At 48.5% G+C, this 16,534-nt stretch overlaps 1 protein-coding gene across 2 annotated transcripts in view; it reads left to right on the top strand.

The window, feature by feature from the left end:
- The first annotated feature begins 3,466 nt into the window (after positions 1-3,466).
- Positions 3,467-16,534, top strand: part of LOC142501040 (uncharacterized) — a 44,662-nt gene continuing 31,594 nt past the window's right edge. Inside the window, exons 1-2 of one of the 2 annotated variants that reach the window (XM_075610294.1) lie at positions 3,722-3,802; positions 10,208-11,918. In XM_075610294.1, coding sequence (XP_075466409.1) covers positions 10,289-11,530 — 1,242 coding nt within the window. In that variant the 5' untranslated portion in view covers positions 3,722-3,802; positions 10,208-10,288 and the 3' untranslated portion in view covers positions 11,531-11,918. Of the gene's footprint in view, positions 3,803-10,207; positions 11,919-16,534 lie in introns of those variants that run through there. The other variant, XM_075610293.1, reaches the window with a different exon arrangement.

Raw genomic sequence — 16,534 nt, 5'->3', positions numbered from 1 at the left:
CTCTCTCTCTCTCTCTCTCTCTCACCCTCTGTCTCTCTCACCCTCTCTCACCCTCTCTCTCTCTCTCTGTCTCTCTCACCCTCTCTCTCTCTCTTTCTCTCTCACCCTCTCTCTCTCACCCTCTCTCTCTCTGTCTCTCTCACCCTCTCTCTCCCTGTCTCTCTCATCCTCTCTCTCTCTGTCTCTCTCACCCTCCCTGTCTTATCTTAACTGCCGTATATCTACACCGACGTAACCTACACTTCTTTCTTCCAGATCTGACTCAAGCTTCACACGGGAGACATCGGAATACAGGTAGGGAACACCTCCCCTCCAGTATAGTACCTTGAGGGACGGCGGATCAGGTAAGATCCCTGGCGGGATTGCGGCTTTAGAAATTGTGAAGAGGCGGCATCCTGACACTGGTTAATGGGTTCAGAATCATTCACATCTGGGGTTTTTTTGTTCGATTAGTGAGGTCAACACACACACACACACACACACACACAACTATGTAACAAGGACTAGTATAAATGTACTACAATAAATAAACTGTTATGTAAAAAATAAAAAATGTCCCGGTTTTTCATTTTCAAAATCTGGTCACCCTACTTAGACTACTAACGAGGCTCTCTCATAATATTTGGCCTGTTTACACTTTCAATTTGAAGCTGATTGGATGAGGAAAGGTCAATAAAGTCAGCTAGGAGCGAAAACATTCCATGTCTGTTTCACACAGATTTCTTCACATAGAAAGTCACAAAGACAAGACAAGATGGCGGATTCAAACAAAATGGCTTCATCCTAATGCTGTTATGTCAGACCCCCTAATGTCTCAACTTCGTCACTCTTCTGTGCAGCCTACTCACAAGATAGTAGTAGGGTAAAGGCAATAACAGGATTTGTGGAATCTGTGAAGTCTTCTAGATACAAACAGGATACAGATCACGCTCAGAAGGTGGATAAGGGCATGGAAAAATAAAGAGAAATCTCCATCAATGGTACAAAGGGATTCTTTATGGTAATGCTAAAAATGCGCACTTACAGTATAAAAATGTAAAATCAACATTTATCACTTAACAAGTGAATGAGGAATGATGGGGATTATGCCGCAGCTCACCGCACCGCCATCGCTCCGTGACTTCCGTATACTAGGCCTTCTGTGCTCTCCTCACCACCGCAGTGTATAGAGATCACCTCCGGCACTCTCTCCGATGCGATACATCACTTCCGGTGTCCTCAATGAACTTCGTCGCGTCACTTCCGGTGCGGCTTGGGATAGACAGCTAGCGGCACCAATCCTCACTCTTCCTGGGCGGGTCCACTCTACGTGTTTCTCCAATAGGACAGCTGGCTTCGTCATTCCCTCCTTCCCCATTACTGTTGGAAGTACGATCATTCACCCAGTAGCCCAAGCACGCTGCTTAGGGGTCACACTCGACTCCTCTCTCACATTCAGAACGTTTCTAAAACCTGTCGCTTTTTCCTCCGCAATATCACTACGATACGCCCGTTCCTCTGTTGCTCGACTACTAAAACTCTGACTCAGGCCCTCATTCTCTCCCGTCTTGATTACTGTAACCTCCTGCTGTCCGGCCTTCCTGCCTCTCACCTGTTTCCCATACAATCTATCCTAAATGCTGCTGCCAGAATCACTCTACTCTTTCCTAAATCTGTCTCCGCGTCTCCCCTCCTGGCTTCCGATCAAATCCCACATCTCACACTCCATTCTCCTCCTCACTTTTAAAGCTTTACACTCTTCTGCCCCTCCTTACATCTCAACCCTAATTTCTCGTTATGCACCATCTCTACTCTTGCGTTCTTCTCAAGGATGTCTTCTTTCTACCCCCTTTGTATCTAAAGCCCTCTCCCACCTTAAACCTTTCTCACTTACTGCCCCACACCTCTGGAATGCCCTTCCCCTCAATACCAGACTAGCAGCCTCTCTGTCCACCTTTAAGACCCACCTTAAGACACACTTGCTTAAAGAAGCATATGAATAGCACTGTGGATGTTCTGAACACATGATACATAAAGCTTGGCCCCCTGCAGACGCACTTACCAGAACTCCCTACTACTGTCTCTGAACGTTCTCCCTACCTACCAATTAGACTGTAAGCTCCTCGGAGCAGGGACTCTTCCTTAATGTTACTTTTATGTCTGATGCACTTATTCCCATGATCTGTTGTTTATATTATCTGTTATTTATTTGATTACCACGTGTATTACTGCTGTGAAGCGCTATGTACATTAATGGCGCTATATAAATAAAGACATACAATACAATACAATACAATAAGGCTAAATCCCAAATATAACAGCCACAGATCAAACAGGGTCTTCGATTTTACAGCAGAGAGAAAAATGGGCAGGTGGTCCGCTGTCAAATTCTGAGTTTCATTAAATATCTGACCAGGAAGTATTATTTCTATCAAATGTATCTGTTTTTCTTCTTTATTCTGTATATTGTATTAATTAAAGGAAAAGTTGAAATGTGTTCAGATTATTGATCTCTGATAGTCCTGCTCCCTCAGGGATAATGGAGACACGTAACACCAGGGAGAGCAGTGTAAAGTGTTTATAACATGCTCAGCAGTGCACTCCAGAGCTTGCCAGTGTAACGGTGCTTCCACCCCAATCTCATGTTGACCCTATCATGGAGAAACTGACCCTTCATACATGTGGTATAGTGTGGTGCACCTGCTGGCTTACAGGACGCCTGAGTCTCCCGCGATGATATGGGGGATGTCATCAGGACTGGCTTTCGAGGTATGGTTGAGTCAAACTCACTATTCGTACAGCGCCTCCATCTCTCCCAGATCCCCAGTGTTGTAGGGAGGAGTCTCTGAAAGAGAACCTCTGGGTGCAGCTTCTCCCTGAATGACTCCTATTCTCGCCTGAGCCTGTTCTTCAGCATAGATATACTTTCTTTGTTCCAGGAATGGCAGACTGCCCGTCATGCAGCCGGTCTCTCAGCTGCTCATCCCAGTCAGGTTGCCAACCGAAGGAAGTCCCTTTGTCCCTGGACACCACTCCTAGTCAGGGCCCTAGGAGCTGTCCCTGCTCTTCCCTTACTCCCTGATGGAGTAAGAGAAATAGTCTCCCTCACCACTCCCAGAGGGAGGGCCACAAAACCTGCCAGAGCCCTGGCAGCTTGCTGGGATAGACTCACCTCTCTCAATGGGAGAGGAACTCTAAATTCAAGAAATGCTATGCAATAAGTAGCTCCAATAGGCACCACCCCTGTGTCACTGTAATTGGACACAGAGCCTGATGACACTACTTTCACTGAATTACTACACAGCACATGTGTGTGTGGGGGGAAAACCCCATGATTACTCCTGGCAAACCTACCCTTACCAGGGATTATTGCACAGGAGGAGAAAGAACTATAACCCCAAAACTACACAGGGCTACACCAGCATAGAAGGGGTTAATGTGGTGTATGAAGGTTGTATACCCCTAATATATATTCCTTTGTAGGACTCCAATGTGCTACAAGTGTCCTGACTTGTAGCTGTACTGGTCTTGGGGAGAATGAAATTCTCCTTCCGTTGGACGAATCTGAGCGTTCTTTGCAGATATTGTTACATTGTTACAGCCCCTCCCCCAGACCTCAGAAGTCTTTCATACACATGGAGCTTTTGGTATGAGGAAGTGAGCATTGGGAGTGCTACTAGGATACATGGCTGGAGGGGCAGGTATACACGTGATGGGCGTGGCACGAATGAGCCCTGCTATATTCCGGTAAAATGAAACTACAAACTGAGGAGCCCACGCATACAAGGAGACAAGTCCCGGGAAACCGTCTTAGAGCGTCCCAGTAAGTATTTCTTATTTATCTTGTTTCTGAATCGCAGATACTGTAAGTACAGGCTCAGACAGTCTTAGGTTTTATATCTAACTAGCTGATATACCCGGCGCTGCCCGGGATAAAAGTTTCCCGCTCCCCCTCGCTCTACGCTCACCCCCCTCCTTTCACAGCTCCGATGACTGAGCGGGTGGGTGACTGAGTGGGTGACTGAGTGGGTACGCGGGTGGGTGACTGAGTGGGTACGCGGGTGGGTGACTGAGTGAGCGGGTGGGTGACTGAGTGACTGGAAGGCAGGAGCGGGGGGGTGAAAGGCAGGAGCGGGGGGGTGAAGGCAAGAGTGGGGGGGTGAAGGCAAGAGTGGGTGGGAGTGAAAGGCAACAGTGGGGGGGGGGGTGAAAAGCAAGAGTGGGGTTGTGGTGAAAGGCAAGAGTGGGGGGTGGTGGTGAAAGGCAAGAGTGAGGTGGGTGAAGGCAAGAGTGGGGTGGGTGAAGGCAAGAGTGGGGTGAGTGAAGGCAAGAGTGGGGGGGATGAAGGCAAGAGTAGGGGGGGTGAAAGCAAGAGTGGGGGGGTGAAAGCAAGAGTGGGGGGGTGAGGCAAGAGTGTGGGGGGTGGTGAAAGGCAAGAGTGTGGGGGGGGGGGGTGAAAGGCAAGAGTGGGGAGGGGTGGTGAAAGGCAAGAGTGGGGGGGTGAAAGGCAAGAGTGGGGGGGTGAAAGGCAAGAGTGGGCGTGGTGAAAGGCAAGAGTGGGGGGGGGCTCTGAAAGGAAAGAGCGGGGAGTGAAAGGAAAGAGCGGGGGGGTGAAAGGCAGGAGGGGGGGTGAAAGGCAGGAGGGGGGGTGAAAGGCAGGGGGGGTGAAAGGCAGGGGGGGTGAAAAGCAAGAGTGGGGGGGTGAAAGGCAAAAGCAGGGGGGAGGTGAAAGGCAAGAGCGGGGGGCTGAAAGGCACGAGCAGAGGGGGTGAAAGGCAGGAGCGGAGGGGGGGAAAGGCAGGAGCGGAAGAGGGGAAAGGCAGGAGCAGGCGTGCGTGCTAGAGGCGGCAGCGGGCGAGAGGCGACGGCCTGGAGTGTGCGGCGTGCGGGAGAGGTGAGCGGCAGGGAGAGAGGCGACGGCCGGAAGTGTATGCGGCGTGCGGGCGGGAGAGAGGCGGCAGGGAGCGAGGCGATGGTCGGGCGTGATAGCGGGTGGAGATGCGACTGCTTGGAGTGGTGGTGTGAGGGACTGGTGATGCGGGGGGGCGGTGGCTTACTGGGACTGCAGCCTAATGTGGGTGTGAGGCCGCAGTGTAAGGGACTGATCCGGCGGGGGTGCGGATGGAGGTTGCGGCCTGGGTGTGGCTGGTGGGTTTCAGCGGCAGAGGGCGGGCCGGGTGTGAGGTGCGGCTGGGGGGGTTGCAGGGGCGCTCGGTGAGGAGGAGAATCTGCGGCTGCACTGCGCTCAGAGGGGCACGCGGTGTAGCCGTGGAGGGCGGGACACACGGGGGGGGGGGGGGAGGGGGCGAGGTACACCGGCCAATTAGAGCCGTGGGGGGTGGGACACGGGGGGAGGGGTGAGCCAATGAGAGCCGTGGGAGGGTACGGCTTGGATGTGACTATTCTGCTCCATGTGTCTTAAAAAGGGGTCTATGGAGAAGATGTATAATAGGGGGCTCAGCGGGCAGCCCTGTCTAACACCTGACTTTATGGCAAAAGATGCCCCTACCCAGCCATTAATGACCGGTCTTCCATAAGCGCCTTCATACAGCAGAGCCAGTTTCTCCACAAAAGTATCTGGGAAACCATATCTTTCCAATGTTTTAAAAAGATAATCATGATCCACCCGGTCGAAGGCTTTGGCCTGGTCAAGATTTAACAGGTACCCCGATAGACCTCCATTCCTGCCCATCTCAAACATCTCCCTGATGTTAATTAAGTTATTAGTGATGTTCCTTCCCTTAATGGCACAGGATTGGGAACTCGTTATCACCTTCTCAGCAATGTTACTCATCCGATTTATAAGGATCTTCGCTAAGATTGTATAATCATTGTTTAGTAGGGCTATTGGTCGCCAACTTTTTAATTCTTTCGGATCCCCTTTCTTATATAATAAGGTTAACAGAGATTCACGCTGAGAGTGAGAGAGACCTATCCCTCCCAGAGAAGCATTATAAACGTTTGCCAATATTTCAGCTAAAACCTCACGGAAAACTTTATAAAATTCAGCAGTGATTCCATCCGCCCCGGGGGTTTTATTATCGGAAAGGGTCTTAATTGCATTACACGTCCCTTGCTGTGATTGGGGAGTCTAAGCCTATCAGGTCATCTTCAGGATCTGATGGGACATTGACAGAATCCAAATAACTGCCCATTTCTACAGGATCAATGTTTTTTTTGCTAAAAAACTCTGCATAATATTCAGTGACAACATTAAGCATCTCATCTTTACTAGTTACACACACCCTGTGCATCTTTACTAGTTACGCACACACCCTGTGCATCTTTACTAGTTACGCACACACCCTGTGCATCTTTTAGGCCACATATAACCTTCTTTTTAGTTCTGGTTTTACAATTTTCAAAGGGATCTGGAGAATAAATCCCACAGCCACCAAAATGCTTCTCATTTGTTAAAGAGGATAACCGTTCATATTGTAATAACCTCAAACTTTCCTTAACACACCTATACTGCTCAGAATTCACTTCTTGACCATTCTGCATTCCCGTGTATAGTTGCAGCAATTTAGAGCGGAGGACCAAATATTTCTTGTTCCTCGCCTGATTTGTTAGACCTGAGGTTTTCTTACAAAATCTTTTAATGTCTTTTTTAGTGACCTCCCACCAATGCACTATATTGGGATACAGAACTTGTGTGGATACGCAGTCCATGAAGAACTGTAGGAAACTTTCTCTTACAGTCTCCTCCTGTAACATGGAGGAGTTCAGCTTCCAAACACTGCAACCTAGAATCACAGAGGAGTCTAAGTGTAGGGTTATCTGTAGAATAGCATGATCAGAATATTCCACAGGTGACAATCTGCAGCTGGCAGTATTTACGTTGCTCCTAACATATAACCTGTCTATTCTGGTTTTTCTCTCCACACATACATATGTGTACCCTGGAGTATTTGGGTTGTGAAATCTATAAACATCACTTAAATTAGCCTGTTTACACATTTCATTTAGGAACACTATATCATATTCCAATACTTCTCTACTGCTGCCACGGTCTAGATTCGAGGTCACACAATTAAAATCACCCCCAAGAATGAGACACTAGGATGTAAATAAATAAGGTTTAACCAAACCAAACAAATCCCTTCTTTGTTTTTTGTTTGGTAGCCATACACATTAATTAATCTGTGCTTGACATTCTGGAATGACACATCTAGGATAAGACATCGGCCTGGGCAGAAGTCAATCACTTTTTCACACTGGAAGTCATATCCCTTGAATAGAAACCCCACCCCATCACACAGGTCAGGGCCGTAGGACCAAAAAGATGCACCGCTTGTCCATTCCGTGGAAACTGCTGAAATTTCCCTAAGGGACGAGAGTCTGGTTTCCTGCAGGAATAAAATGTCAAAGTCTAGGTCCTTGAAAGCGTTATATGCCAGCGATCGTCTCTTCCTGGTTTTTATGGAATTAACATTTAAAGACCCTACTTTTAGAGAGGTGAGGGAGGGATGCGTCATTCTGAGTTGATGTTGTTACACTCCACATGTCTTCTATTTGTGCTTTTTTTTCTCTTTCGTTCTCCCTTTGCCAGGCGATGGCCCTCTTTTGTTGGAAGGCGGCCTCATCTCCACGTCCTGTGAAGCTATAGTTTTATCAATTTTACTGTCCGTCTTTGGGATAATGGTTGTACCTATGACAGTGGATCCTGAGGGTTGTTCCACCTCCATCCTGTTGATGTTTTGAGGAGATGGTTCCTCCTGGGAATTCCTCGTTGCTTCTGCATCTGGGGCTTCGTGGATACTCGGTTTCTCTTTTTCCCGCTGTTCCTCTTCTTCCTGATCTTCCACCCTATCAGCCCAGGACTTTTGTAGTGGCTGAAACATGTTCCGTATCTTTAGGCGGTCAATCACTGCAGTAAGGTAATTTTTTTTAAATTCTTGGACAAGCTCAGCTGCACGAGGGCTGTCCTTACTTGCTGGCTTTGCAGCTATGGGAGTTTTCTTCCGGGACTTCTGAACCTCCCATGTGGATCCTCCTGCTTCATCATCATCAGCCACTGCTTCTAGATTTTCTGGAGCAGGGAGTGCCTTCTGGCTTTGTTCTTTTGTGCTTTCAAGGGGCATCTCCATCTCACGCCTTTCCTGGTGCACTGGTCCCTTTTGGGAGTCTTTGTTCTGTGCGGTCTGAGAAGAGAGGGGATTACTTCTGGTGTCCTCTCTTTCTACTGTGATTTGACTGCGGATTTCCTTTAAAACCTCCTCAATCGGACGCAAACCCATGGAGTCCCTCCTCTCTGCAGCTGGCCTCTGTGCCTCGGAGTGCAGGTCTTTGTCCACCTCTGTTGTAGGGTGCTGCAGAACATACTCCTGTGCTTGATTGTGTTGGGCATGGGGACACACATTGTATGAATGCCCACTTCTTGAGCATAAGTTGCACAAAATGTTGTTCTTACATTCATTTCGGTGGTGCCCCAAATCTTTGCATAGGCTGCATCTGATCTTGTTACACCCTGATGAAAAGTGTGATCTGGATCCACACTTAAAGCAGCATTTGGGCTGCCCACGGTAGAAACACCTTCCTCTTTAATTTCCAATGTATAGGAAGTTTGGTAAGTGGGTCACAGTGTTGTCTGCACACAACAGTTTCACCTCAAACTGATATCCTCCATTCCAGTATTCACCATTGTAGAGTTTCCTTGGTCCTTTGAGTATGTCACACTGGCGCTTCAGCCAGAACTCAATGTCAGCCACTGGGATAGATTTGTGGTCAAAGATAATATTCACCATCAGAGTCTCAGGCTTAGATATCGCTGTGTCCTCAAAAGACTTCCACTCAGAGCTGCTACTCACTGCTTTGTCTCTCCCAGAATTTCTCAAGGTGGGTGGAGGTTTTAAAACTGATATCGTAGTATGGTGAATAAGGGCCATGCAGGAGGGCGTAAATATCCTCTGGGTCAAAGCGCAAAGATTTCTTTATTAGTGTATTCCCCACATAATCAAAACCTGGATCTTTCTCTCTTGGTCCCAGAAATGTCAGTCTCACCACATTCCTTCTTCTTAAAGGGTTTCTTATGGGAATAGTGGGAAAGAATCTCAAACCTTTCAGTGATTTCCATGCGTTTTGCTGTGAATCACTGGGTTTTGCTGGTTCTGTATTTTCCTGGCAGTCTGAGCCCCCAGCAGCTGAAACCTGATCCAGACTATCAGTGCTGATTGCAGGCACCAGGTACAGCTGATTTTCCTCTCTCAGTGAGGTTTCCTCTCTCTGGCAATGTGATTCCCCTGCAGCTTCTATGTGTGTCTCAGCAGCTGAGAGCTGTTCCAGGTTAGCAGTGCTGGTTTCAGGTACCAGTGTAATCTGTGTATCTGTCAGGGCGTTAACCCTTTCTGGCTCACAGTTTAGCTCCATTGCCTCTTCAGAGTTTATTGCAATGGGCTCTGAGTGAGAAGAAAGTTTCTCAGGGTCTCTTTCCATTGTTTCTGCCTCCGCTGCTGTCTGCAATGTACCTGTGTTTGCCTCCTGACTGACTCCTGCTGCAATCCCCTCATGTAGGAGGCTATCAGCCTCAGTTTCCATGTGCTGAGGACTCTCAGCCTCTCTTCCCCTGGCACATTCAGCCTCTGCATTGGGTTTGGGCACTTTGCTATAAGGCTTGTTTGTCTGCCTGCTATCTCTCTTGCCGCCCGCCTGCTATCTCTCTTGCCGCCCGCCTCCTCTTTTCCAGCTCAGCCTCTCTTTTCTTTTTGCCTTCCATTATAACATTACTTTGCTGCTGGGATTTACTGCTCGGGGTTTGTTTGTTACTTTCCCCGGACAGAACCAGCACCTCCCCTGTCCCTGTGTCTCTTCCTCCATTCCTTCCTACTCAGCAACCTCTTTCTCTCTGGTCTTTCCTATCTGAATTCTCCTCAATTCTCTTTCCGTTTGCAAAAGATCCTCAGTGTCAGTAACATCCAGGCCACAGCCGCTGGGGTTCCCAGGTTCACCTGCCCCAGCACCACCACCCCCTCCTGGGTCTGAGGCCACGCTGAGCCCCTAGTGGGAGCTCAAACAGACACAGCCTCTCTTTGCAAGGGGGACCTCCTGATTGCAGAGTATCAGGGACAGGCTCAGACAGTCCTGGTTTTATATGTAATGTTGGATGACCTGACTCCAAATTATGTCATAAATTGTATCTGTGAAGAAGATGCATGTTATTTGTATACATGTTCTATATATATCTGGTGTTACCGATAACTCACGTCTAACCTCTGCTCTTCCAACACAGCGTTTTTACAGCTCATGTCAGAAGAGAATAGGGCAGGACATTACTGATCGAATTGGAAGTGAGGGCGCAAACTCTGAGCTGATGTCCCTGCTGAGTGAGGATTTGGAAGCTGGCAGCATGGAAGCCATGGGGAGCCCAGACAATCCTCTGAATCTCTCTGTCCCTGCACTGTCCAAGGATGACAAGTACCATGTATTCATCAGCTATAGTAGCGGAGACTCCATCTGGGTCTATGGTCTTATCTGTAAACTGGAGCATACCTTCCCCAGCCTGAGGATCTGCTATCATGAGAGGGACTTTCTTCCAGGGAAGACCATCATAGACAATATGGTTGAATGCATCCAGAGCAGCCAAAAGACCTTGATTGTGCTTAGTCCGGACTTTGTACGCAGCCGCTGGTGCCTCTTTGAGGCCAACCTGTCCATGTTCCGGGACTGCATGGGACACAAAGCTATTGTCCCCATCATGCTGAAGCCGTGTCCAGTGCCTCTTCATCTCAGCCACCTGACTTACCTGGAGGCCGAAGATGATCAGTTCTTTGAGAAACTGGTCCAGGTGTTGCTGAATGCTAATGCACTGGTGACCAATGATATCATGTTTCACTACCAGTCATCTGTCCTCTACAATGGAAAGAGCCTGCTCACCTTGGCTGCAGTAAACGAGAATAATCCAGACTTCCTCAATGGGATCTTTTCTGAGGCTTCTGTCCCCGACTCCCTGAGGGCAATTGTGGAAGATCCAGAACTTTACAAAGAAGCCATGGAGATAATAAATGATATCGCCCCTTCTGATTCTGTCCTTTATACGATGCAGAAAGTTTATCTTGTGATCTTTTTAATTGTGGCCATAGGTCTGCCTAGTTTAATGTCTGGATTCTTATTCGACTCACCCGATGCCATTTGGTTATCAGGTGTACCACTGAGTATCATCCCCGGATTCATCTTAACTTATAAGGCTAAACAATGGGATAAGGACAGGTTAAATAAGGTTACCCAAGAGATGACCATGAGAACTGGCCAGGCAAACCTACTCCTGATGAAGACGTCGGTCCTGGCCGGCTGCCCCTCCAGAGCCCAGCTGTTCTTTGTCTATGTCTCGCTACACCAATGCATGCAGACTTTCCAGGTGGCCTTTGGCCGTGGCAGTGCATTGGCCACAGCGATGCAGGAGAAAGCCATTGTGAAATATTCCTCAGATTACGCCTGCTGCTTGAACAGGAAACATTTCCCCTTCGATGCCGCAGAACCTCCCGGGCACCTGAAAGGCGGGATCTGCTTCTGCCAGTATGTAACCGCGCGGATACAAAACGGTGACTGGCCATAAACAGAAGTGGCAAATTGGGCAAATTCTCAAAAATATGAAACTTTGCCAGTAATCACCAGCCATGAATATCTTACTCAGAGGGCCTCGTAATATCGGCCCGTGTGAAAATGGGTGGCAAATATGGGACAGATTAATCCCCAGTTATAAAAACCATGTCACCTGCTGTCCCAAATAACAGTATATATCAGTGTAGCAGTGAAGTGAAAGCGCTCAACTAAGTAACATGTTCTCATTAGTAGCATTTGTTTTATAATTCCAGGTGTGCGCCGTAGCGATCTTAGTATAGAAGTATACATGCGCGTAGCGTTCTTAGTGTAGAAGTATACATGCGCGTAGCGATCTTAGTGTAGAAGTATACATGCGCGTAGCGATCTTAGTATAGAAGTATACATGCGCGTAGCGATCTTAGTATAGAAGTATACATGCGCGTAGCGATCTTAGTATAGAAGTATACATGCGCGTAGCGATCTTAGTGTAGAAGTATACATGCGCGTAGCGATCTTAGTGTAGAAGTATACATGCGCGTAGCGATCTTAGTGTAGAAGTATACATGCGCGTAGCGATCTTAGTGTAGAAGTATACATGCGCGTAGCGATCTTAGTATAGAAGTATACATGCGCGTAGCGATCTTAGTGTAGAAGTATACATGCGCGTAGCGATCTTAGTGTAGAAGTATACATGCGCGTAGCGATCTTAGTGTAGAAGTATACATGCGCGTAGCGATCTTAGTGTAGAAGTATACATGCGCGTAGCGATCTTAGTATAGAAGTATACATGCGCGTAGCGATCTTAGTATAGAAGTATACATGCGCGTCGCGATCTTAGTGTAGCGGTCATGTAAAATGCCTACAGTCATCTCTCCTGCTGGCAGCAAGGCCTGGTAAGTGTGGGCATGCCAGCAGTAATCATGGAGGTTTTCCCTCACACCCTGGTGGGGTGCCCTGTGTATGGATGGTACTGGTCACATGCTCTGACTCCATGGTTAGTGATGTCAGAGGTGTGTCAGCCTCAGAAGTTACATAAGGCACAGCACTGTGTTCTAAAGTTAGTTCTACCTGAAGTCTGAGTTGAGGAAGGAGTTCGGCTAAGAGGAGTAGTTCAAGTTCTGCAGAGTGTCAGTTATGTTCTAGTAACTCCATGGGAGACTGTGTCCAGGGACCTGGCACAGGGCAGTGATTCCTGCGGGAATAGTGAATCCCTCATCTAGGTGACATACCTATCAAAGGGGAGCACGGGCGAGATGATCGGCTAAATACACCCCATTGTGGAGGGCAGCTATGCCCACCGTGACAATAAAGATGGAGCTGATCAGAAAAACCCCTGTGTGTGAGAGTCCAATGATTACACAGGGAGTTGCACCACCGAGGAGTTCCTCACCAGGACCATCCCCATGCGGACGCAGGGACCCTGATGAGGTGGAGGCGCTGCACTGGAACTAGGTGAGACTCAGCACACTACCTCAGCTGCCTGTCTGGACGGGTCCTCCCCACACACCATCATGCGGGAGACTCAGGAGTCCTGTAGCCAACAGGTGCACCACCCGACACTACCACACTGTAATGGGGACCGGTTAGACCACAGGGGCCAATGTGAGATTGGGTGGGTCAGGCCGGGCCAGAAACACCGTTACATTAGTATAGAAGTATACATGCGCGTAGCGATCTTAGTATAGAAGTATACATGCGCGTAGCGATCTTAGTATAGAAGTATACATGCGCGTAGCGATCTTAGTGTAGAAGTATACATGCGCGTAGCGTTCTTAGTATAGAAGAATACATGCACGTAGCGATCTTAGTGTAGAAGTATACATGCGCGTAGCGATCTTAGTATAGAAGTATACATGCGCGTAGCGATCTTAGTGTAGAAGTATACATGCGCGTAGCGTTCTTAGTATAGAAGTATACATGCGCGTAGCGATCTTAGTGTAGAAGTATACATGCGCGTAGCGATCTTAGTATAGAAGTATGCGTGTGGGAGAGAAGGGGACAAGAACCCTATGTGATGCACTCAACCCTACTGAAAGAAAATAATAAACTTTTATTAATGTAATCAAATATGCAAACATAAAAATATATATATTAAAACCTAAATTGATGTACTATATAATTCTGATGTGAAATCACACTGAATGACACAGTGGTGTAATGAATGGTGTGATACACAATGGAATAGATATGCTGTTATATCTCACAATGCTAAGATGATAGTAACTCAAAGGATAGATACTAAATATGATCCTATCAGGAATAAATATAGAGAGTAGTCTATCTTAGCAAGTGTTTGCAATGCACAGAGCGCTGGGAGCATTGGTGAAATGACACTGTGTTGCAATGCTACAATTGTACACCTAGCATTGCTATATTCACAGATAGACCAAATGCAGTCCCAGACAGAAGGAGACCCCTGTGGTGGTGAGACCGGGGGGAGCGTTGCTAAAAGGTAGGTGCAGGTAGGTCTATCCTGATGGCCAACCTGTTATAACAGGGCATAGGAAGACCCCAAGCAAATAGCATGCACTCACGATTGAAGTGTTTGGCAACCGCTTCCTGTGAAATGATCACATCCCTAAGTGCATACGTGATGTGCCCTTAACCAGTGTGGATGCAAGACCTGATAGTCCCTATCACTGGCTAGTGAGATCCACATCTGTGGCTCACATCAATTTTAATTCTGTTCTAAAGATCGAAGACAAACTCCTGTGAGTTTGTCAGTACATCAGACGTCGCTATGACGTCATCCCGACGCGCGTTTCGTTCCTAGCAAGGGAACTTCTTCCGGGGAGGGGGGGGGGGGGGCGTAGCGTTCTTAGTATAGAAGTATACATGCGCGTAGCGATCTTAGTATAGAAGTATACATGCGCGTAGCGTTCTTAGTATAGAAGTATACATGCGCGTAGCGTTCTTAGTATAGAAGTATACATGCGCGTAGCGATCTTAGTATAGAAGTATACATGCGCGTAGCGTTCTTAGTATAGAAGTATACATGCGCGTAGCGATCTTAGTATAGAAGTATACATGCGCGTAGCGTTCTTAGTATAGAAGTATACATGCGCGTAGCGATCTTAGTATAGAAGTATACATGCGCGTAGCGATCTTAGTATAGAAGTATACATGCGCGTAGCGTTCTTAGTATAGAAGTATACATGCGTGTAGCGTACATGCGGCTTGTATAGGTGACACGTTATCAAACTCCACAAAATAATGATGTTATGTGCCATGTAACACCACCCAGTGACGCTCTCCAAATCCCAATCTGATGCACGTGGGGCAAAGACTGGAGCAAAGACCTTGATACCTTGACACAAAGCGCTGTCGGGTCAGTGTTCTATAAGCGCGATTTCCAACCCAACCAAGGGGTTGGGGAGATGGGTCCAAGGGGTTGGGGAAATATGTCCTAGGGCTTGGGGAGATGGATCCTAGGGGTTGGGGAGATGGGTCCTAGGAGTTGGCGAGATGGGTCCTAGGGGTTGGGGAGATGGGTCCTAGGGGTTGGGGAGATGTGTTCTAGGGCTTGGGGAGATGTGTCATAGGGCTTGGGGAGATGGGTCCTAGGGCTTGGGGAGATGGGTCCTAGGTTTTGAGGAAATGTGTCCTAGGGGTTGGCAAGAAAAAAAATCTAGTGATGACCGCAGATGGCGCTGCAAAAATCTATTAATGTCGCCTGACCAATCAGAGTGGCCCCTGGAGGAAGGAGTGGTGAGGCTGGGTCGTGGTCTCACTTCCCACACCAAAGAGTGGTCACACCCGGGTAACACAGGCAGATTCCTCCTCCTGCTCCCCCACATAGCAGCACTGAGCACACTGCCTCTCTGCTGCTCCCCCGCACAGCAGCACTGAGCACACTGCCTCTCTGCTGCTCCCCCGCACAGCAGCACTGAGCACACTGCCACTCTGCTGCTCCCCCACATAGCAGCACTGAGCACACTGCCACTCTGCTGCTCCCCCGCACAGCAGCACTGAGCACACTGCCTCTCTGCTGCTACCCCGCACAGCAGCACTGAGCACACTGCCACTCTGCTGCTCCCCCACACAGCAGCACTGAGCACACTGCCTCTCTGCTGCTCTCCCAGTAGCGTCCGTCTGTGGGACCCTGCCCTCTCCTTCCTCAGCTGCACTCAGGTGGGGCAGTTACCGCACAGCGTTCCTCTGCAAACTGAAGGCAAGTGTCTCTTGTCTTTGTAGTGTGTGTGTGTGTGTGTACGTTATATGTGTGTCTGTAGGTGTTGTGTTCTCCCTTCCCTCACTCTCCCCTTATCCTCCCCCAACCCCTCATCTCTACCCTCCACCCCTCTACTCTCCCCCTCTCCCTTCCGCCTCCTCTTCCTCACTCCCCCTCTCTCCTCCTCCTCTGTGAATGGAAGTTGGTCGGGGCACTTTACTATCTGTTTCTGATGCAACAAAAACAGGACAGGCGCCTGTTTGAGATCTCCGTTCTGTCCCTCACAGACTGTACCCCGCTGTATTGGGGACCAGCAGTGCACATTGCTGGAGGAGGCATGTATACTCTTTATGGGAGTGTCACGAAGCCACCCTGCTATACACTAGTACAGGGGTGGGCAACTCCAGTCCTCAAGGGCTACCAACAGGTCAGGTTTTTAAGATATCCCTGGTTCAGCAAACTTGGCTCAATCAGTCCCTGCTTCAGCACAAGTGGCTCAGTCTTTCTGAGCCCCCTGTGCTGAAGCCGGGATATCCTTTAAACCTGACCTGTTGGTGGCCCTTGGGGACTGTAGTTGCCCGCCCCTAGCCTAGTAAACATGAAGCTGGTCCTGAATGTAATCCTCACAGCATTTCTTCTTGAATAATATCTCCTCCTATTAGAGGGTATAAGACGCTCCGGCTCTTTCCCCCACGCCTCTCGTCCCTCCTTGTTTCTGGTGCTGGGTTCTTCTGGATCCCACGTATTCTCGGGTCCATCGCTGCTTTGTACCGTTTCTCTCCCACCCCCGAGGACGCCGCCCAGTAAATAGCAGACCACCCCAATGAGGGCTTCCACCAAACCTTG

This window comes from Ascaphus truei, chromosome 8 (assembly GCF_040206685.1).
Source record: "Ascaphus truei isolate aAscTru1 chromosome 8, aAscTru1.hap1, whole genome shotgun sequence".
Taxonomy (NCBI): Eukaryota; Metazoa; Chordata; class Amphibia; order Anura; family Ascaphidae; genus Ascaphus; species Ascaphus truei.
This window is presented reverse-complemented; position numbering and strand designations above follow the sequence as displayed.